Here is a 23,905-nt window from a genome sequence, read left to right as displayed (position 1 = left end):
GAGCACAAGAAATTAAAACAAGACTCCAAAAAACTACACAAGGATCAATGAAATGAAATGTTGGTTTTTTTAAAGGATAGACAAAGTTGATTGACTACTTGCTAGATTAACACAAAAAAGAGAGAAGACTAAAATAATCACAATCAGAAATGACAAAGGCAACATAACTGATCCCACAAAATATCATTAGAAACTATTGTGAACACCTGTATGCATACATACTATAAAATCTAGAGAAAATGAATAAATTTCTGGAAAGGCACGATCTCTAAAATTGAGCAAGGAAGACATTGAAAACATGAATAGATCAATTAGTTTTAAAACTGAATCAGTAATTTAAAAATGTACAAATAAAAAAAAGCCCTGGAACAGATACATTCACAGCCAAGTTCTACCAGGTGTACAAAGAAAAGCTGATACCAATCCTGCTGAAAGTGTTCCAAATAATTAAGGAGGTGAGATTTCTCCTAACTCATTCTATGAAATCAGGATCATCCTAATAACAAAATCTGACAAAGACCCAACAACCACCACAGGAAAACTACAGATCAATATCCCTAATGAACATAGGAACAAAACCCTTTTAACAAACTACTAGCAAACCAAATCCAGTGGCACATCAAAAATAGAATTCACAATGGGCAAGTAGGCTTTATTCCTGGGATTCTAGGTTGGTGCAACATAGGCAAATCAATAAGTATGATTCACTACATAAACTGAATTAGGAACAAAACCCACATGATCATCTCAATAGACACAGAAAAAACATTCAATAAAATCCAATATCCCTTCATGATAACAATCCTCAACAAACTAGTCATGGAAAGAACAATAAGAGCCATCTGTGACAAACCCAAAGCCAACTTCAAACTGAAGGTGCAAAAGCTGGAGTCATTCCATCTGAGAACGGGAACAAGACAGGGATGTTCACTCTCACCACTGCTTTTCAACATAGTATAGGAAATCTTAGCCAGAGCAATCAGGCTAGAGAAAGAAATAAAAGGCATGCAAATAGAAAAAGAGGAAATCAAACTATTTCTCTTCACTGACATCATAAATGTACACCTAAACACTCTGCAAAAAAGGCCTCTAGATCTCATAATCAAGTTTAGTGAAGATGCAAAATTAATGTATAAAAATCAGTAGCATCACTATACACCAATAAAGTTCAAGCTGAGGGTTAAATGAGAAAACACAATCCCACTTACCATGTGCAAAAGAACAAAATTGGCCTCCTACCTCTTATCATATACAAAAAGTAAGTCAAAGAAGTTTGTAGACTTAAATGTATGATCTCAAGCCATAAAAATACTAGAAGAAATCCTAGGAAATACTTTTCTGGACACAGTCCTAGGAAAAGAATTTATGACTAAGTCCTCAAAAGCAATTGCAACAAAAACAAAAATTGACAAGTGGGATTTCATTAAACTGAAGAGCTTCTACACAACACCAAAAATACTATCAACAGAGTAAACAGGTACCCTGGGAGAAAATATTTTCCAACTATGTATCTGGCAAAGAACAAGTATCCAGAATCTATAAGGAATTTAAACAAATCAGTAAGAAATAAAAACCACAAATAACCCCATTAAAAAGGGGTCGAGTATAGAAACAGACACTTATCAAAAGAAGACATAAAAGTGTTCAACAAACACATAAAAAAGTGCTCAACATCACTAATCATGAGAGAAATGCAAATCAAAACCACAAGATACCATCTCATAGTAGTCAGAATGCCTTTTGTTTAAAAAGTCAAAAAATAAGATGTTGGTTAGGTTGTGGAGAAAAAGAAACACTTACACACTGTTGATAGGAATGTAAATTGGTTCAACCCCTGTGAAAAGTAGTTTGGAGATTTCCCAAAAACTAAAAGTAGAACTATGATTTAACCCAATCTCATCACATACTCAAAGGAAAATAAAGATACATGCATTCATATGTTTACTGAAACACTACTCACAATAGCAAATATATTAAATTAATGTAGATGTCCATCACTGGTGGACTTGATAAAGAATATATGGTACACATACACCATAGAATACTATATAGTCATAAAAAAGTGAAATCATGTCTTTTGCAGTAACATGAATGCAGCTCGAGAGCATTATCCTAAGTAAATCAATGCAAGAACAGAAAACCAAATACCACATGTTCCCAGTTATAAGTGGGAGCCAAACATTGAGTACACAACAAAGTAAAGATGGAACAATAGATACTGGGGACTCCAAAAGGGGAGAGGGAGGAAGGAGGCAAAGGGCTGAAAAAATTTCTATTGGGTACCATGTTCACTAAATGGGTGACAGGATCCATACAAGCCCAAACCTCAGCATCATGCAATATACCCAAGTAATAAGCCTGCACATGTCCACTCTGACTGTAAAATAAAAATTTAAACAATTATATTTTATACATGATAAAATAACCATCACAAATTTAGAAATAATAAATGTATCATCTACTAAAAAATCAGATTTCCATAGTAGATTTTGTGTGTATAAACTTTTGTGCAAAATACTTATGAATATCATTTCTTAAAATAGCTTAAAAATTATTACATATCAACTAAACATGAAAAACATGGGTGTAGCAGCAGAGTGGAGACAGGCAAACAAGTATGAGACAAAATTTAATAATGTCCTATATAGAATCTCTACTTCCAGTTATACATAGTTCTTTTCATAATTTTTTTTTTTTCTTATTTCATGTCCTCAAATAGAAAGAAACAGTCAAGAACTTTGCTGGAAGGAATTCTTCTAAGAATGTAGATGACAGTTTTCAGGGCATATGTGTGTAAAGATTGGTAACAGTCAGATATAAATAAACCTGTCTTAACTTGATTCAACAATGATTATAACTATTACTCAAATTACTACACCAAAGGATTTTGTAAACTGCATTACAACATTGCTATACAATAACACTGAGTAAAGCCAGTCGTAAGAAACATTGTTTCTCTTCTTTTATGAAGTTATTTCTAGGTATGTAATAATTCTGTTGAAGAATTATAAATTACAGATTTGAAAGACCTAATCACCAATTCTGAAAGGATTAATAAACTAAACATTAAAAATTGATCCAAATTTAGGACAGTTTCTTATCATTTTTTAACTCACTTAAAAAGATCAAGTGGTATGTTTAGAACAGGTTAATTACATTTTAGTCTGTGTCATTTAAATTTTAATGTCAATAATTGATATTAAGAATGAAAATTAACAAATTCACTCTATACAACTAGGTAGCCTCAAAATCTCTATGGCAAAGCCCGTGTTTTTCTAAAATCTAGTATTACCTGGGCACTTTAATTCATCTGAATAGTCTCCACAGTCATTAGACCCATCGCATATCCAGGTTGGCAGAACACACAGTGAGGTAGAATTACATCTTATGAACCCTGTGGTTTTCACTCCAAGTTTATAGAAATGTGTACAGTCTGTGTTATCTAGAAGAAGGTAAACAAAAAAATGAAAAAGTACCTCATTTGCAAAGATTACGAGCCTTCTATGTAGGTCACAGAGATGAGAAAAGTTAACTTCATTTGAGGAAATAGATATGTAATTATCCTACACAACAGGGGTTAATTACATACCAATTTTGGACAAAGTTCAGTAAAATCTTGCACAGTGTTCAATGCAATGCCAAAAGTGCCCAAGCATAAACAGATGAAAGGTAGCGGAATATCTTACTGCAGTTCTTTTCATCTGAAGCATCTGCACAATCTATGTTCTGGTTGCATCGTGCTGATCTTGGAATACAAGTCCCATCTGCACAGCGGAACTCAACTGTAGCACAGGTTGAAACTAGAGAAATAGGTACATAAACAAATGGAGAGATGGGACAGAATGACTCCTTGCTTTTACTTTTTGAACAATTCAATTATTTTGTATAATTTTTGTTTGGTTTTGCTTTTGTAACTCTGGGAAGCCAAACCTGACCCCTGAACCCCACCTTCAAGCGTGGGTTAGATGCCTCTTATATGTCTTCCCCTAGCACACAATTCTTCTCTCTGTAGTGGTATTTAGCATATTGCATTGAGGCTGCCTGTTTAAGTCCCTGAAGTCTCACTAACTAAACATAAGCTCCATGAGATTAGGGACTATGCTGTGTTCTTATCATATTGTTGTGGTAATACCATCCTAGCACTGAGCCAAAAAAAAAAAAAAAAAAAAAAAAGAATGCTGGAGATTCTCTCTCTTTCCACCTTCAGTATTCCAAGGTTATGAGAGTAGACAAATGCCTGATTAAATACCTACTGGGAAATCCCAACCTGGTTGCCAAGAAGGGAAGCATTTCTTGCCATAATAGAGTGAGACAGAGATAGAAACAGGAACAAAGAGATGGGCAGGGGGAACCACTGAGCACTGGCTTTGTTTCTCAGAGGGAAGAGTTTACCACTACTAGAAAGTCATCCATGCTATCTCATACTCTGTTACATGACCATTCATCATTAATATTTAATATAAAAAATAGGATGCCTCATGCCAAGGAACATATAAATGTGTCATTCCTTATTATTGTTGTTATAAAAGTCATCCAATTCTCTGCTCTACTTAAATGAAAATTAGATTCAATACGCTGTTGTCATTATGCACATTTTGTATAAAGTATCTTATTCTTAATCATATATTCCTTTCTATGTTGCTTACCCATTCATAATCATATAATGGTTTCCAGTAAAATGCTGTAAATGGGTACATGACATGCTATGCATGTTAAATTAACTTAGGTGATATTTTCATTCCAAATTCAAATTTTTACAAGTTGATTACCTCGAAGGACAACTTGAAGGGCCCTTTGATTATGCCACTTTTACTAGTGTTGATATTTTAAAGTGCCTATTTAATTATAAATAGAAATTATATCAATCATAAATGGTTAAAATACTATTTTAAAATATGCAGATTTTACTCAAGGATGTGTATGTCATTTGTATTTCATAATGTACGGTTCTTATTATATTGAATTATATCTCAAAATTGCATACTTATCTGTTTAAATGATGATTAGAATACATGTTTTATTTACAATTTGCAATTACAATTGCTTCACTTTTTTGTTAAAAATGATATCACAACATGTGAAACAGATAATACTCTTTTAAGTAGAGATAAATGCATTGTTCCAAAACAGAACAAATATTTTTTTTTATGTCTATAGGAGCAAAATCTCTTTTATATTCCTTTGTGTTACATTTCATATTCTATTTTTTCAATAGAAATAGTAAATGCAATATGTAATGTAGAATATAATCATGTCAATCATTTACATTTTGTTTTTGGCTTCATCGTCTACTAGTAGTTTCTTATTAACTTTGTTCTAAAAGATAGCTTATAGTCTCTTTTTAGAAGACATACCGCATTTATCTGTTTAATAACATTTTAGGTAGTTATAATATTCCTAAGTAAGCCTATAATAGTTCATCTCCTAATGCACTTGAGTTTCTATCTACTTGAAGTTAGAGTTTTGGATGCCAGGAAGATGCTAATGAGGACACTCGCAACTCATTTCATGGTCACCATCTGCCTCCAATCTCCCATAGAGAATCCTCTGTCTGAGTGAGAAGTAGTGGCAGAGACAACGAAGAGGTAAATGTAGGGAATGGCATTTCAGACAGTCAAGAAAACTGGAAATTCAGGGATGTCACAGTAATAAGGTTTCAAAAACCAGTACTGGAAGTTCTGAGGTAACAGAGAAAGTAAAGGATAACTTGGGAGAACAGTGGAAGGACACGTGGGACAAATGGAACACAGTCCTAGATTGAGTTCTGGAAACAAGAAAGAAATAGAGGACCTCAAACTACATGAAAAGAAACTTTAACTTTGAAGTTCAGAAGAGAGGTTAGAAAGTAGTAATTTTTTTAAAAAAATATATTAAAAAGCATAAGGAAATAGATAAAGGAGGAAGTTCGCAGGATAGAACAAAGAATAGAAAACTTGCAGGATATATTAATTTTTTTTCCTGTTTTCCAAAATAACAATAGGGCTAATGAATCCTTGGGAGGGGGGCAAGGATGGGCTATCAGAGTGTGTAAGATGTGCAAGTAGGAACAGACTGTCTCTTTGTACCTGATCCTGTCTCCACATGTTGCATTATTTGGTATAGGGTTGAGAACCACCAGAGAGTTAGACAGGGTGATGAAAGTTGTTGCAGAATTTTGTAAGCAGTAGGAGCAAGGTGATTGCATTAACAGGCAAGGAAGGAGGATCCTGTGAGGAAGAAAAAATCTGCAGAAATAATAGGAACTTCTTTAAATAAGTAAACACATCTCTTGCCAAAACCTCTCTCTCTCTGTTGCCTCAACTACATTTCTTCTTCATTTTGTTTTAGTCAGTTAAGTATTGGAATTTGTTTCATCCATATGGTGATTTTTGAGGAAGAAAGATACTGAAATCTCTAATTTGTCAAGTGAATGTGAAAGTTTTCTGACAATACTTCCTCAGGCTAAGAGTCCTGATAAGGAAAGAAAATAACATAATATGGTCCAAATAAAGATAAGCCAAGGGAGAGATACTACACTTTTCCCTCCAGGTAATCCAAAAGAAAAAATAAGCCTGTGAAACAAGAGTGAAAACACCCTACAGCCACAGCAGGAATAGCAAAGAGGCACTACAAAGGAAGATCTGTCAGGGACTGTGGATCAAAAGTAGCAGCAAGAGAGAAAGTCAATCCACTCTCTCTAATATACTTTCTTAATTTTACTATTTCTTCCACTTTCTTTTTAGCATGTCAGCTAAAATATTTAATGAGATTTGAAAGATTTAAAAATCAATGGCCTTTCTGCAGTTCTTAGGATGTTTCTTATAAATAACCTAAGTCAATTCTCTCTTCCAACATCCCTTACCCAACCAGTAGCAAAGGGAAGCTGAAAAGGGGGCAGGGTGGGGGGGGGGGGTGGGGGAAGCATTAAGTTTGCTCTTGTATCTCCCTTTCATTTACTTTCAAACAACATCTTTTATTTAATTATTTAATTCACCCCTTAGGTTCTAAGGGTGCACAAATCCAGAAGGAATGCCAGTTTCTTCTCCAGCTATGTTTATTCTTTTCCTTTAGCTTGTTGTTTATGGAATTTTTCAAAGGTTTACTATGAACGTAGGAAAAAACAAATGCTAGTTTCCCCTCCTTTAAGGAGCATCAGAACTGCTAGCTCAGTCTACCTAAAAGTCCTTCCGTGGCCCTAAGGAATTTCATGTACTTTGCAAAGGGAGCAGTTTGTACTCATCTCAACAGGGAAGGAGGCATATCGTGCACTCTCCCTGAATATATTCACTCACCCTGCCACGCAACCAGAAGAGGAGCACAAAAGGACAAACTTACGAACAATGCCTCATCTCCCCACCTGCAGATGGCCTGATGTCTAAAGCTCTCAGTCATGAAAGGGCCTCTATAAAGGGGCAGTGAATTTAAAAAATGATGAAGATTTGGCATGGTTTTTTTTCCCCCTAAAGAGAAGAAGCCAAAAGGAATTCATTGCAACACCCTTTCTACTCTGTAAATAGACTCTCTTCTCTTGTGAAATTTTAAAAAAAGTAGTAATTACTACTGACATCTACATTCAGCAAACTACAGTAGTACTTCAGATAATTTACAGATGGCTCCACCATAGCCTCTTACCACAGTCTATCAAAATCTCCCTGTATATACTGACTTCTAATTATATCACTTTATCTTTTATATTGTATTTTGATTAAAAAGTGATAGGTGATTTGCATGTCTGAATATATGTGCAAAAAAGCACTGCATCTCTACATTGCACTGACAATAGAAAGAGAGAAGGGGTAACTGGAAGAAAGGGCTTGGAAAGAGACCTCTTTTCCATTTTCCCTGAACCCCTAATCTATGCCTTTTCCTTTATCATCTTTTATGTACTATACGGGAGATATTTGGTGGAAACACATTTGCATAATATAAGTCTTTATCAGACAGCCTGGCTTATGGGATATGGACCCAGGGAAGTCTTCCTTCTATAACTTGAAAGGTACTCTACAATGACACTATGTTAATAAACCTAAAATGAGAGAAAAGCCAAAACTAAAAGATTCAATTAAGAGTAATCTTTCATCCAAACAGCTACCAATTGTTTATCCTAAAGGAGCTAGTCCACTGAATTAAATTCACTAGTTTCTATTAAGTAATAAAGTATATGCTTGTGTTTCCATGAGCAATTTTAGTTTCAAATGTCCTACATTCAGTGTGATCAGCTTTAAGGCATCAGTTTTGCTTGTTTATTTTTAAGATATCCAACTGCTATAATTTTACCATAAAAGAAAGGTTAAAGGAGAAGCTTCATTCACGAAGGCACTATTCTGTGCCCAAGAGTATGACTGAGATAGTTATAACACAGAAATCAAGAGTTTAGACTGAAAAAGAGGAAATATCTATTTGAGTTATTTTATTGTTATTCAGCAGCTGGTATTGATATCATTAGGCAGAATAAAATCTATTTATATTTTAGAAGACTTACTGCTTCAACCAGCCACATAAGAATTTAATAAACACCTATCATATATGAGGTATTATATTTCATAAACCCAAACACATTGACTAATTTACTTACCACTTTTGAAAATACACTTTCATTTCTGGAGAAAACCCATAGTAACATATCATCTTCCCACAGTTTATTTGGATGAATCTTGCCTTAAAATCTATTTTCTGTATTTATTGCTCAGTTCCGGTACATTCTTTCTTGATTGCTTTACCTTTAACCTAGGTTAATGCCTATATTATATTTTCCTCTCCTGCTTACAAATAATTGACAGAACATATCTATTTCTAGATCTTCTAATTTCTTTTCCTCCTTTCTTCCAAATGCTAATTTATTTCCCTCCCCCTACGTCCAGTGTCTGACTATATTTTACCTTTTTAAATCTTGTTAAATCCTTTTTAAATTAATACGTAACTTAATTGGCAAATGTCATTAGCTCTTTCTAAGCTACAGTGTCAACCTTAGATGATAATCTCTGCAAGTGTTTCCACAAAGTCACACTGTCTAAGATGGCAGAGTAACTTCCCAATGTTCCGTACAGCTACAAAATAATTTGCACACATTCTGCCCCCTTCCTCAACTCTGCATAGCCCTCTCATCACAACTGTACTTCATACCTTTCCTTTACCATCAATCTTTTCTAAAAATAGTTTATATTCACTGTCTTTATTCCTTACCACCCATTTTCTGCCTTCATACTGTGTGCTCTTGCTTTCCTCTACTATTCCACTGAAATGACACCCATGAATGTAATCAAGGGAGTATCTACTATTTGCTAAATATGATGGATACCTCCAGTTCACACCTTCCCTCTTATCCTTTCTGTAGCACTTGAAAATGCTGAATGACCCTCCTTTCTTGAGATAATTTCTTAAGCACATTCTTCTATTAGTCCTGCAGGCTACTTCACCTTTCCGTATATAATTTGTTATTTCAATAAGTAATTTTGATGCACTCTACTCATGCAATCATTACTCCACACTTCCTCTGAGTTTTTCTCCTTAATGTGCCCCAAATCAATATTTCTGATCAACATCTATTACCTGAGTTCCAAATCTCTACCTATCTACATGCCTGTAAAATAGCTTCATTTACATGTCTTCAAGTGCTCCAACCTCAAAATGTAAGCTGTCATTATTATCTTTTTTTTTTTTTTGAGACAGAGTCTCGCTGTGTCGCCCAGGCTGGAGTGCAGTGGCCGGATCTCAGCTCACTGCAAGCTCCGCCTCCCGGGTTTACACCATTCTCCTGCCTCAGCCTCCCGAGTAGCTGGGACTACAGGCCCCCACCACCACACCCGGCTAGTTTTTTGTATTTTTTAGTAGAGACGGGGTTTCACCGTGTTAGCCAGGATGGTCTCGATCTCCTGACCTCGTGATCCGCCCGTCTCGGCCTCCCAAAGTGCTGGGATTACAGGCTTGAGCCACCGAGCCCGGCCTACTGTCATTATTATCTTATCCCCATTCCCACACAAACAAATCTTATTATTACAGGTTTCATTGACACAATCCTATTCTTTTCTTTCCTTTTTGAAATGTAAATTTGATTGTATTTGGCCTGCTTTAAACCTTCAGTGACTTTCTAGTGACTACAAAGTTTGAATTACTTTGTAGTCACTATAGTTTAGTGACTATAAAGTTTGAATTACTTCTCATGGCACAAAATGCACCTTCATGCCCTGGCCCCTTCGTCTACCTTCTCTTTTGTTTGTTTTTGTTTTTTGGGGGGCGGGGGAATGGAGTCTCGCTCTATCACCAGGCTGGAGTGCAGTGGCGCAATCTCAGCTCACTGCAACCTCCACCTCGTGGATTCAAGCGATTTTCCTGCCTCAGCCTCCCTAGTAGCTGGGACTACAGGCGACTGCCACCACGCCTAGCTAATTTTTGTATTTTTATTAGAGATGGGGTTTCACCATGTTGACCAGGATGGTCTCCATCTCTTGACCTCATGATCTGCCCACCTCGGCCTCCCAAAGTGCTAGGATTACAGACATGAGCCACCGTGCCTGTTCCCTTCTGTTTTTACCACTTTCTTATTTGTAATCTGTCTGTGACTGTATCAAATTACTTTCAGTTTCAATACTAGTCCATCTACTTGGTATTCTCTTTTGTTTCCTTCATTCTACCTTATTTTTAGTTTAAGACTCAGCTTAAATTCAGTATAGCCTATGAAATCTTTGAGGATACTTCAAAGCCAAAAAACAAAAAAAGACATATGGGTGTTCTTATGTGTGCAATCACAGATATATATCTTCATCTGTTTACATGGCTGTCTTACAGTTAGAATTTGATATTCTTGAGGGCAGGCACGTATCTCATGAATTTTGTGTCTCAAGTCTTAATGCCTTGCAGTCAATAAAATGTGTTCATTGAATGGAAAGGCTTTAAAGTGATAATGCTTTGGAAATATCTGTGGGGTCCAGATTTAAGAAGGCTTTTAATGTCAGACTAAAACTTATCATGTATTCTGCAAATATTGACATTCCATTAAAGGTTTCTTTATCAGTGCAATACACACACACACACACACACACACACACACATATGCCAGTGCTAACATAGCATTCACTATTGCCAAATACTGTTCTAAACTTATTTAATATTGCTATTCTTATTTAATTATTTTTCCTACCTTGCTGTTTGGGAAACTGAGACACAGAATAGTTAAGTGCAATATCCGAATTTAGATAGTAAGTGTTGAGGCAGCAGTTTGAACTCAGGTAGTTTGGCTTCATCATCTATCCCAATAGTCACTTTGGGAAAATGTTAAACAGTATTAGCATGACTGATGACATCGGGATGAAATGGAAAAAGTATAAGCAGGGAATCCAGGTAAAGGGATACTCTGTTAACCCAGGCTTAAAGTGGATTGAAATGGAAGCTATTTCAAAGAACTGGAAGATGTGTTGATGACTGGATATGTGAGAAGGAGAAATTAAGGAGAACACCAAAGTTTCCTGTACAGTGGTTAGGAAAATGTGATCGTGAGTAAAACAGAGAACTAAGGGATAAAGGGGAACATTTTTGGAGCAGAAAATTCAATGTTACACATTCTGGTAGAAATGTCCAAATCCAGGAAGGTGGAACTGAAGAGGTGAGAAATTATAAGAGTTTTAAAGTGAGGAAAGGAGTAGAAAACAGAAATAGAGAACATAGTCAGAATTTTCAAGTAACTTTAGCAACTCCATTCCAACAGCATTTACCAAAATGTGATCCATAGATGTTACTAGGTGTTATATACCATAGAGCTCTCAGAAATGAATGTTGGAAAAGTTCAAGAAACACTTAGCACACCAATACTCCGAGACTGATGGAACAAGTATTTACCTTTACAATCTAATTCATCAGAGTTGTCTCCGCAGTCATTTTCTCCATCACATAACTTGCCATGAGGAATGCAGCGGCGATTATAGCAAGGTTTGAAGCCTCTTCGACAGCTTCTGTTTTCTTATAAATAAAAGTAGAAGCTCATAATCAGAGATCATATAGAAATATTTGTACAAAATGAAAATCACAGATAATATTTCATTCATAATGACTGGATTATGGATCTATAAAACAAGTGCTGTGCCGTATAAAAGCTCTGGATTAGAATGTGTCTGTATTGTCAAAGAGTAGTTCATTCAGCAAGGGCCCTTTCTGACTTAGTGTTTTAACTTTAGTGATTCATGCCTGGAGATCTTTTCAAGTTATACCCATGTTATTGTTTCTGGCAATTCTGTCAAGTAGCACAGAAATAAACATATATCACGTATTCAATTCCGAAGCAATAAACATGTACCTCAAACATAACTAAAACACTCCAACATCCATTTCCTATATCCTTTGCATCTATCTGCAAGGATTTTATAACAAGGAGAAAAAGCAACAAACATGTATTCCTGAATCAGTGTCTCGTGGAGTCATCTAAATATCAATAAATTGTTCTTAAAAATTGTCTTAAAATATCTACAGAATTCCCTGAGAAAGAATGACCTTCTGAGTTCTATTTACCATTATGAAGGTTTCTTGACATTCTCTGATTTGGGGCAGAAGCTACTACTTACAATAATTATAGCCACCATGTATTAAACATCAGCTTTGCCCCAGGCTCTGTACTGAGTATATGTAGATAAATACTTGTTGGTTTAATACTCTCAACTACTCATAAGAGCTAGCTATTTCATAGCAGAAAACTAAAACACAGAGAAGTGAGTTATGTTACTTACCCTAGTCACACTAGGGTTTGCACACTAGGCTAGTTACACTAGCAGGTTTGGGAACAAAGATCTAACTTCAGGTGTGAGTCCAAAGCCCATACTTTACACCTGGCATTGGCAAACTATTACCCATAGGCCAGATCTAGCCTGTGAGACTATTTTCATATAGCTCTTGGACTAAGAATAGTTTTAACATTTTTAAAGGATGGTAAATAATAAACAACAGAGGATATGTGACAGAAAGCATATATGACCCACAAAACCTAACATATTTACCAGCTGAACCTTTACAGAAAATGCTTGCCAACTCCTGCTCTACACAAGTATCATCTGACTTCCACAAAGATAAAAATAACATGAAATATAATCTCAAGTCAACTTATAGTAAATGCAAACCTGTGAGTTTATTACTTTTATGTGCTTTAATATTTTTATATCTTATAGAATATAGCCATCCATTAAAGTGAATATGTTATTTGAGATAAATTATTTAAGATATTGGTTGCATATCAATTATGGACAAATTACGTTAGACTCTCAGTTTAAATGATGGTGTGTTATCATGTAATGTAAAACAGTGAGAAGACTGTCTGTGGAACTCACAGATCCTGTCTTTCTCTTGTTCTGACTTTTCTTTAATTATTCAGGTGTAATTATTACCAGATAATGGAATAGAGGAGAAAAGCAGACATAAAATGTAGCAATTACAGATATAGACTCCTAAATTTTGCATAGCACATGAGCCCAATGCTATTGGATTTCCAGGATTAAAAATAAATCAGGACCATTTTTTAAAAATCTGGATCAAATATACAATGATTATCAATGATTATGCAAAGACAGATTTCCAGGAAAAATATTGTTGCAATGAAGGGAAATCTCAGATGCTTACTAGAGCATAAAAGCCAATCTCTACTCCTGAGGGAGGTTGGAGGTTGACTGTCACTTGGTGTTGCCAAAAGAAGCATAGCTGGTGGAATTCTATGTTTGATGTGGACCGTACCTAAGGAAATGAGCCTTTGTACCGAAGGACACTGGCTCCCATACTAATCCTGGAGACAGAAATAGAACTGACAAGACTTTGATAACAACCCAACAATGTGCTATTGTCTCTTGGTGAAACTTTGCTTCAGAGTAAGCCTGTCCATATCCAAAAACCACTTATATGTCTGAGTTACATTTTAAGGAAAGTAAGCCTAAAACCTATTGCTAGGGATGAATAAGTAGGGAGTTCAGAAGTTTAGCTACTACTTTTAAAAATATTCATATTCTGGCTGGGTGTGGTGCTCAGACCTGTTATCCTAGCACTCTGTGAGGTTGAGGTATGAGGACTGCTTGAGATCAGGAGTTTGAGACCAGTCTGGACAACACAATGAGACTCTGTCTCAAAAAAAAAAAAAAAAAAAAAAAAAAAAAAAAAAAAAAGTCTATTTTGTGGATATAAAACCATGAGGAAATTATTTAGTGAATATCATGGCTATCAAATAGGAGATAAAGTACCTCATTTTAACACAAGCAAAGCCACATCAATTGCCTTAGATCAACAGGTTCATGAGAAATATTTAAGAAATTATCCACATAAACCAAACAGAGACAAGCAAACCAAAAACTGTAAAAGAATCAGAAAACTTTATCTGAAATGAGCAAACCCATATTGGACACTTACCACAGTAGAGCAGTTTTTCATCTGATTTATCCTTACAGTGAGGAATGCCATCACAGGTGAGCTGGTAGTCAATGCACTCACCATTTCCACATTCAAACTCCGAATAAATGTTGCAGGAGGAATTTTTAGCTGCAAGGAGAAAAAAAAAAAAAAAAAGTCAATGCTTTTGTGCAATGATCAATATTTTTGGACACCACTACAATTATTTTTCTTAATTTTAATTATAAACGAAAATTTATCAAAATGTAAAATTAAAGAGCCATGGTTTATGACATTTCTTTATGAAATTAAGATCTTAAAAAATAATTTTCTGGCCAGGCGCAGAGGCTCACGCCTGTAATCTCAGCACTTTTGGAGGCCGAGGTGGGCGGATCATGAGGTCAGGAGATTGAGACCATCCTGGTCTCATGGTGAAACCCCATCTCTACCAAAAATACAAACAATCAGCCAGGCGTGGTGGCACGTGCCTGCAGTCCCAGGTACATGGCAGGTTGAGGCAGGAGAATTGTTTGAACCCGGGAGGCCAACGTTGCAGTGAATGGAGATCTCGCCACTGCACTCCAGTCTGGGCAACAGGGCGAGACTCTATCTCAAAAGAGTAATAATAATAATAATTATTGTTTTTAAAAAGGGCCAGTTAAAGGAGCTCTGTACATACTGAAAGTGTTTTTGTGTTTTCTTACTGGAATCTATTATGTATTTTTCAATATACTAATATTTTTCAGTGCGTAGAGTACCCATTGCGAATGCTCGATGTGAACCATCTCAGTCAAGTGAGTAGTCCCTACTTTTCCCCACTTTCTGGTCTTCCTAACTATCTTCTGATTAAACCTCAGTAGCAAGTTATACTGTTCAGAAATATAAGAATTGTTAAAATGAGACCTTTGTCCGATCCATGTGTGGGAGGTTCCCAGGAGCAGACTCTTTCTTGCTGCCATACATGAGCAGCACTTACTCCATAAAGTGTACAGGAATCAGTGGGATGAGGGGAAGGAGGACAATGGTCAAGTGGAAAGCATGTGCACCTGATGCTATGGACTCCAAATGACTGCTGTCAGAAAGTCTCATTTCTAAGCCTCAGAATTTTTATTGGAAATTAAGAGCTTGAATTTTTAGGTGATTTGCACTAATTTGTAAGTCAAGAGTCTGAAAGTCCAAAAAGATCTTTTCTACAGGTAAGTTTCATCCTTACAATGGCAGTATGTGATTACTATTTTGAAGGGTTTCTATTGAGGACAATGGACTTATTTTTAATCTTCAGTAGTAGATTTACCAGCAGACTTTGGGATCCAATTTTTGGGATATACTGTCTGCTTGCATGTATGTACTCACCCCATTGCTTGCTGAATAATTGTACATTTAAATCCATTTGTATTATTTATGTTGGAGGTAAGCAGAATTCATTCATCTCTGCTAATGAAAGAATATGAAAGAATATAGCTTAATTTTATAATTTAGTATTAATTTTTGAGCTTTATTTCAGGAATATTCAATTAAGCAGCCACTATTACTATTTGAACTTTCCAAGGTTTTGTTTCTTTATTATACCTAGAATTTAGTTAATTTAGTAGAGGGTCTATTTATCTAAGGCTTCTTTTTTTTTTTTTAATTATGTCAATTTTTATTTTAGATTCAACAGGTACAGGTGCACATTTGTTACATGGGTTTATAACATGATACTGAGGTTTAAGATATGATTGACCCTGTCACCCAGGTACTGAGCATAGTACCAATAGTTAATTTTTTAACCTTTGTCCGCTCTCTTTCTCTCCTCACTCTAACAGATCCAAATGTCCATTGTTGCCATGTTAGTGCCTTTGGGGAAAAGACAAAAACTATTCAAAGATAAATATGTTTTGTATATTATGCAAAAACAAATATTATATGAATACAATTCTTCTTCAGGTACGTTCATCTGATAAAATAGCATTGAGTGCTTTCTGCTCCTTTCTGGAAACATCATGGTTCAGTTGCCCTTATTCTCCTGAACAGCAATTACTTCATCTAATTATATTTACTATATCTATTTCTTTTATGGATTACAATAAGATTAGCAATGTTGTATGCAAGGGGACTGCCTAATCTTCTTGTCAACAGTTATGTCAACAAATGGTTTTCCCTCATTTGCCCTCAGTTAGGTGTTAGGTCATGACCTTTCACCCCTTTAATGCTGCCATTAACATTCATGAACCGCTCTGGGTAAAATCACTTAGATGAGGACACAGATATGCTACAAATATTCTCATGTCCCTAAAGACGAATTTGACAAGGAGAAGCCAAGAGTTACTTTCTAAATCTCTCCGCTGGACTACAGGATTTCAATATGAATGCACAATGGATGTCATCTGCCTCTGTAAACACATTGTGAGCTCTGAGGAATCCAATATCACTCCACAGTTCCATGTGAATACAATCGTGCTTCTTTAAAATGACAGTTTTCTTCCTGATTCATTTCCTCTCATCAATAGAGAGAAGCTTAGTAGGGACAGTTGTATTGAATGTATTATGCAGCAAGGACAGGCCTCCACTGTACAGAAATAAGCTTTGCCGTTGTGACTAAAGGCATTGCTTCACTACTAGCCTGCAGTGACCTGTGAAAGAAACATGAGTGATTCTAATGCATGGCTAACGCTCCAGGCTTACAGATTGCATCAGATCCAGACCATTACAGCTGAAACCACAAAGGCAAACTGAAAGAATTTAAGCAGTTGCCTGAGCAATTCAGAGCAGTGTTAAGTGACAAAGAAATATGGGAATTTGTGGCCCGAAATATGGAAATTGGCCATCTGTATTTAAAATTTTGACCAATTGCATCATTTTCTCATTTGTTTTGGCACAGTCTTAAATAAAACAACTTTTACTTTTTGTCCTAAGAGGTGCCTTTTTGGGTTGTAGTATCAACTTGCACAGTGAGAAAATATGTCTATGTTATTTTGTATACGGTGTAATCGTTTTCAAGCTAAAGAAAATTATGCCCAAGCACTTGCATTGAAGAGCAGGTAAGAGATAAAATCCTTCCATTGGAAAGAGAGTAAAAAATGACTGAAGATGAAGATGAAAAATACTTATTTTTATTATGTAGATATATCCAACTCTGTTAATTTTCTGAATGAAAAGATATGCGCTGAGGATATATTTAATGGGTGAGGAGAGAAAAAATATATCAAATTTGACACATTCTGAGAGTGATTTCACCAATTTCCAACAAGATACTTCTCTCTCACCTTATGTATAAATTGTCTTAACGTTAAAAGGAAATTAACCTTTTTAAATTTTGCTTGCAAGCTTTTCATGGCAATATTGAAACACTTGAACCCTGATTTATTTTGGAAACAGTTTTGGAAACTTAGCTGTTAATAAGTGTATATTGTAATGGTACTAATTAAAGATTGTAATGCCTTTGGGAGGTATAAACATCATGCAAGGCTGCAATGTTACACTCTTAATTAACAGTTTGGAAATGATTACAAATAAGCTGCATGAGCCATCCTCTCTCATTTACATACTGTGATGGACTGTGAGTGGTTTTACTGCAAGGCTACTGATACACTGCCTGTATACCAGTTTATTTCAGCTTCAATTACTTTTGCTATTGATTGAATTCACAAAGTCAAGACTGGAAGTTTTCAGATGATCATTGTGTGCAGATACTTCTCTACCCAGCCCCAACACTTTCTAGTGCACAACCAGGAGGGTAAAAACATTTGTTACCATTTTGGTTATCATTATCTAGCACATGGTATTATAACTAAGCAGAACAGTGAACTCAGTTTTCTTTAGAGCAGAGAGATAACATGACTAAGCTTCTAATATTGGAAGAGAGTATAACTTCATGAATACACAAACACAATTTCAGTTATGTGTGTGGAATTTGGAACATATATGTCATATTACATTTCAATTCTCTTTACTTACTCACACATCTGTTGTCCTCTAGCAATATTCGGTCCCCTCTGCAGGAACAATTCACTCTCCCATTGGGAGTTAAAAGGCACAAGTCATGGCAGCCTCCATTCAATAATGCACATGGAGAAAGTTCACCTACAATAAAGAGGTTGTATTGGTAACATTTCAGATCGAATTTCTATTCTATGTTAGATATATATTAATAGTAAACTATTAGACTGCCTCAATCTCTCAATAATATGTCATTAAAAAGCAACATTCAGGACTTTTGAAAATCTAAGCACTCCTAAGGCTAAGTACATTACAAAAGTATGTAACACTAATCAAATCTTTCTAACACATTTGATACCATGGCATCAGATGAACTAGTTCTGCTAGAAATCACATTGATACTGCAAACTGCAATTTTGTAAAGCACTGCATTGACTAAAGACCTGTTAAGCCCAGATGCAAAGTTTATCTATCAAGTGTAATTTTCATGATTTGAAACAACTTGATTTGAAAATTCAAAGATATGAAGATTGAGAGAGAAATAAGATTTTTAGAAGAAATAATTAAAAATGAACTGCTCCTGTGATGGTAAATTATGCAATATAGAAGTTGCCTTGAATATTTCAGATAATTTCAATATTTTGAACAGCCAAATCTTGAACACTATTCCTAAGAACTATAAAAAAAACAAAATCAACCATCATAGTAACAAAAAATAATATTTTTAAAAAGAAAAAACAAATCCAACTATTACTAGGAAACATATATACATTTTTAGAGATCAGAGATTATACAATGAGAAAATACATTTGCTTTCTATTATAACTTACAACTATTGGTGTCATTGGCAACAGCTATGATTCCCATTGGCTGATGTGGAATATCGGAACGAAGAATTTTTGTGTCTCCTCCTGTGTACTTGTTGGATCGCAGGATAGCTCTTCTTCCCCAGTCTGACCAGAATATATAATTGTCATAAACAGCCAAGCTGAGGAAAGTCCCTGGCCCAGACTTAACTATCACCTGAAATAAATTAAAATACTGTATTTTTATGATGAATACATAGATATTTATATATCCACACCCATTTTTCTTCAAAAATAAAAGATTTAGTTTAGTTGGATTTAATTAACATAAATCATCAGATAAAAATAAAATTTTACTAAATGAAATATGATATGCTTTATGTTTAAAATGTTTTAGTCACTGTTAGTGCTTGCAATGTATTTACATAATATCTCAAGTATACTTTTATTTAATAATTCAATGTGTACAAGTGTATTGTTTGGTATTATAAACAAAAATCAACAAGCCAAAAATATTAGATGAAGATTATAAACATTTATTAACCTTTAGTAAGAAATCACCGGATATACAGTAGATACTCATCAAGTTCCCAGAACTACCTATGGAATATAAAGAACCATAAGATCTAGGTTCTTTCTTCATAAGATCTAGGTTCACTGCATGAGTGACTAAACTAGTACATGTCTGAGAATAAAAGTTTAGAAGTAAAGACCATACTTTCACTCAGATCAATATGGAGCAAAAGGGACTAGATTTATCTTTTCATCTAAAACAACCACACAACAGCAAAATATAGGAAACAACACTTTGGAAAACATTGCACATCAGGAAATGAAAGGCACTGATTTCTGGGTAATACGAAATATTAGGTGCATCCCATGGCATCCACCATTTACCAGAGAGAGATTATAAGTAGCAGCACACACAGGACAGAAACAGAGCCCAGGTAATTCCATGAATAAAAGTTATGGGAAGTGAAAGTTATGGGAAAGTTATGGGTTGCTATATCTCGCTGAGCAGAGGGTCAAGAGTAGAGAGTTCAGCAGAGGGAACTGTGGGTATCTGAAAAGAGTCATCCTGGAGCATTCAGTCAAGTACTGGTAAGTGCATGCATGTGTGCGAGCGGACTCCTCCAGGCTGGTGAAAGAACCACCGGAAAGGATGAGAGAGAAGAGTCCCCAAGTTCACATGGGTCCAGAAATCATGTCTGTTAACAACAACCAGATTCAAATATTTAATTCAAATTCTAATTCATGAGACTCTGAGTACTCTTTAGGGTCTGCCTGAGCAGTGGGGAACTATTAACCTAGACTAAATAAACTTTGTTCTAGTCTTCTCTAACAAATCATAAAAGCCAAGCCTGAAAGGAGCAAACTGTTTCAAACTAGCTTAACTGTCAATAATTTTTTATGAGAGTATAAAAATGTATACCAGCAAACTACTATGCAAGGAAAATGTAAAAAGGAAGAAAATCCTCAAATCAACGACTTCTGCTTCCACTTTAAGAAACTAGAAGAAGGCCGGGCGCGGTGGCTCAAGCCTGTAATCCCAGCACTTTGGGAGGCCGAGGCGGGCGGATCACGAGGTCAGGAGATCGAGACCATCCTGGCTAACACGGTGAAACCCCGTCTCTACTAAAAAAATACAAAAAACTAGCCGGGCGAGGTGGCGGGCGCCTGTAGTCCCAGCTACTCAGGAGGCTGAGGCAGGAGAATGGCGTAAACCCGGGAGGCGGAGTTTGCAGTGAGCTGAGATCTGGCCACTGCACTCCAGCCTGGGTGACAGAGCGAGACTCCTTCTCAAAAAAAAAAAAAAAAAAAAAAGGAAACTAGAAGAAAAGTAACTTAAACTCAAAGTAATAAAAGGAAGAAACTAAAGAAGGGAAATTAAAAAAAAAAAAAAAAGAAAGCAGAAAAACAATAGAGCAAAATCAGTAAAACTAATAACTGGGTTTTTATGTCAATAAAATGGTTAATACATCATAAAATTAGGTTTGTCCCAGGAATACAACCTGATTCAATATTAAAAAATCAATCAGCATAATTCACCATAATAGCTCACTAAAGAAGAAAACTCATATACATGTCCCAACACATGCAGAAAAACCACGATAAGATATGGCTTCTATTCTTGACAAAAAACTCAAAAACTAATAACAGAAATATAACGAGGCACAAAACAGGGGTGAACACTGTCACTACTTCTATTTAACATTATCCTGGAGTTTCTAACTAGTAAAATAAGGCAAAAAAATAAAAAATAAAAAGAATTTACATGGGAAAAGATAAGTCAAACTGTCTTCATTTGCAAGTGACTAAATCCTCTACATAAAACATTTAACAGAATCTATAACAAATGCTGCTAGAATGAATAAATTAATTTAGTAAAATTGCAGGATACATGGCTGTTATTAAAAAGTAAATTGTATTTCTGTATACTAGCTATGAACAATTAGAAATTCAAATAAAAAACCAACTATTTACAATAGCCTCTACAAATATAAAATATTGAAATATAAAAACATATGTACAATAATCTGAAAACTATAAAACATTGCTAAGAGAAATTAACAAAATCCTAAATAAAGAGATGTATAGAGAAGAAGAAGTATAATATATGTGTGCAATTTGTCATCTTTACAATCTTTAAGTGTACAATTTGGTGGTAAGAAAAACATTTATATTCCTTTATTAACTTTTAAGTTCAGGGGTATATGTGCAGGTTTGTTATATAGGTAAGTTTGTATCACAGGGGTTCATTGTACAGACTGTTTCATCCCTCAGGGGTTAAGTTTAGTACCCATTCATTATTTTCATTATTTTTCCTGATCCTCTCGCTCCTCTCACCCTCTGCCCTCCAATGGGTCCCAGTGTCTATTGTTCTCCTCTATATGTCCATGTGTTCCCATCATTTAGCTCCCAATTACAAGTGAGAACATGTGGTATTTGGTTTTCTGTTTCTGCATTAGTTTGCTACAAATAATGTCCTCCAGCTCCATCCATGTTTCTACACAGGACAAGATCTTGTTATTTTTGGTGGTTGCATGGTATTCCATGGTATAAATGCAGCACATCTTCTTTATCCAGTCTACCATTGATGGGCATTTAGATCGATTCCATGTCTTTGCTATCGTGAGTAGGGTTGTATTAACATACATGTGAATGTATCTTTACAATAGAATGATTTACATTCCTTTGGGTATATACCCAGTAATGGGATTGCTGGGTCCAATGGTATCTCTATTTTTAGGCTTTCAAGAAATCATCACACTGTTTTCCACAACGGTTGAAAACATTTTCCTTTTTCTCTACAACCTTGCCAGCATCTGTTATTTATTGACTTTTAATAATAGCCATTCTGACTGGTGTGAGATGGTATCTCACTGTGGTTTTGATTTGCATTTCTCTAATGTTCAGCGATGTTGAGGTTTTTTGCATATTTTTTTGGCTGCATGTATGTCTTCTTTTGAAAAGTGTCTGTCATTTGACGTTTCCATGAGTTGTTTTTTTTTTTTTTTTTTTTTTTTTTTGTAAATTTAAGTTTCTTAATAATGCTAGGTATTAGTCCTTTGTCAGACTCATAGTTTGCAAAAATGTTCTTCCGTTCTGTAGGTGGTCTGTTAACTCCGCCAATAGTTTATTTGGCTATGCAGAGCTCTTTAGTTTAATTGTATTCAATTTGTCAATTTTTGCTTTTGTTGCAATTGCTTTTGGTGCCTTTGTCACAAAATCTTTGCCTGTTCCTATGTCTAGAATGGTATTGCCTACCTTGTCTTCCAGGGTTTTTATAGTTTTGAGTTTTACATTTAATACTTTGATGCATTTTGAATTAATTTTTATGTATGGTTTAAGAACGGGGTTCAGTTTCAATCTTCTGCATGTGGCTAGCTAGTTATCCCAGCACCATTTATTGAATAGAGTCCTTTCCCCTTTGCTTGTTTTTGTTAGCTTTGTTGAAGATCAGACAGTTGTAGGTATGCAGGCTTTTTTCTGGAATCTCTAGTCTGTTGCATTGGTCTATATGCCAGTTTTTGTATGAGTACCATGCTCTTTGGTTACTGTAGCCCTGTAGTACAGTTTGAAGTCAGTCCGTGTGATTAGGATGCCTTGACTATTTCGGCATTTTTTGGTTTCATATGAATTTTAAAACCATGTTTTTCTATCTCTGGGAAGAATTTCAATGGTAGTTTAATCATAATAGTATTTAATCTATAAATTGCTTTGGGTGGTATGGCCATTTTTAAAATATTGATTATTCATATCCATGAGCATGGAATGCTTTTACATTTGCTTGTGTCATCTCTGATTTCATTGAGAAGTGCCTTGTAGTACTCCTTGCAGAGATCTTTCTCATCACTGGTTAGTTGTATCATTAGGTGTTTTGTGTGTGTGTGTGTGTGTGTGTGTGTGTGTTGCAATTGTGAGTGGACTGCACTTCTGATTTGGCTGTTCGTTTGGTTGTTGTTAGTGTATAGGAATCCTAGTAATTTGTGTACATTGACTTTGTATCCTGGGACTTTGCTGAAGTTGTTTATCAGCTTAAGAAGCTTTTGGGCTGAGACTATGGTATTTTCTAGATACAGAATCATATTGTCTGCAAACAAAGATATTTTGATTCCCTCTCTCACTTGGATGCCCCTTATTTCTTTCTCTTGCCTGATTGCTCTGTCCAGGACTTGCAATACTATATTGAAAAGGGTTGGTGAGAGAAGGCATCCTTGTTGTACTAGTACATTCTTATGCTACTAATAAAGACCTACCTAAGACTGCGTAATTTATAAAGACAAAAAGGTTTAATTGACCCACAGTCCAGCATGGCCGGGGAAGCCTCAAGAAACTTACAATAATGACAG

The 23,905-nt window shown here is 35.4% G+C and overlaps 1 protein-coding gene across 1 annotated transcript in view; it reads right to left on the bottom strand.

Annotated features, from left to right (window-relative positions):
* The window catches only part of LRP1B (LDL receptor related protein 1B), a 2,016,348-nt gene that overhangs the window by 313,036 nt on the left and 1,679,407 nt on the right, over window positions 1–23,905 (bottom strand). Inside the window, exons 44-49 of the mRNA XM_030916410.1 lie at window positions 19,077–19,269; window positions 18,265–18,390; window positions 14,350–14,478; window positions 11,812–11,931; window positions 3,687–3,800; window positions 3,293–3,442 (exon numbers count right to left, since the gene is read on the bottom strand). Coding sequence (XP_030772270.1) covers window positions 3,293–3,442; window positions 3,687–3,800; window positions 11,812–11,931; window positions 14,350–14,478; window positions 18,265–18,390; window positions 19,077–19,269 — 832 coding nt within the window. The remainder of the gene's footprint in view (window positions 1–3,292; window positions 3,443–3,686; window positions 3,801–11,811; window positions 11,932–14,349; window positions 14,479–18,264; window positions 18,391–19,076; window positions 19,270–23,905) is intronic.

Source organism: Rhinopithecus roxellana, chromosome 14 (genome assembly GCF_007565055.1).
Source record: "Rhinopithecus roxellana isolate Shanxi Qingling chromosome 14, ASM756505v1, whole genome shotgun sequence".
Lineage (NCBI taxonomy): Eukaryota > Metazoa > Chordata > Mammalia > Primates > Cercopithecidae > Rhinopithecus > Rhinopithecus roxellana.
Note: the sequence above shows the minus strand (reverse complement) of the source record. Positions and strands in the feature narration are given on the sequence as shown.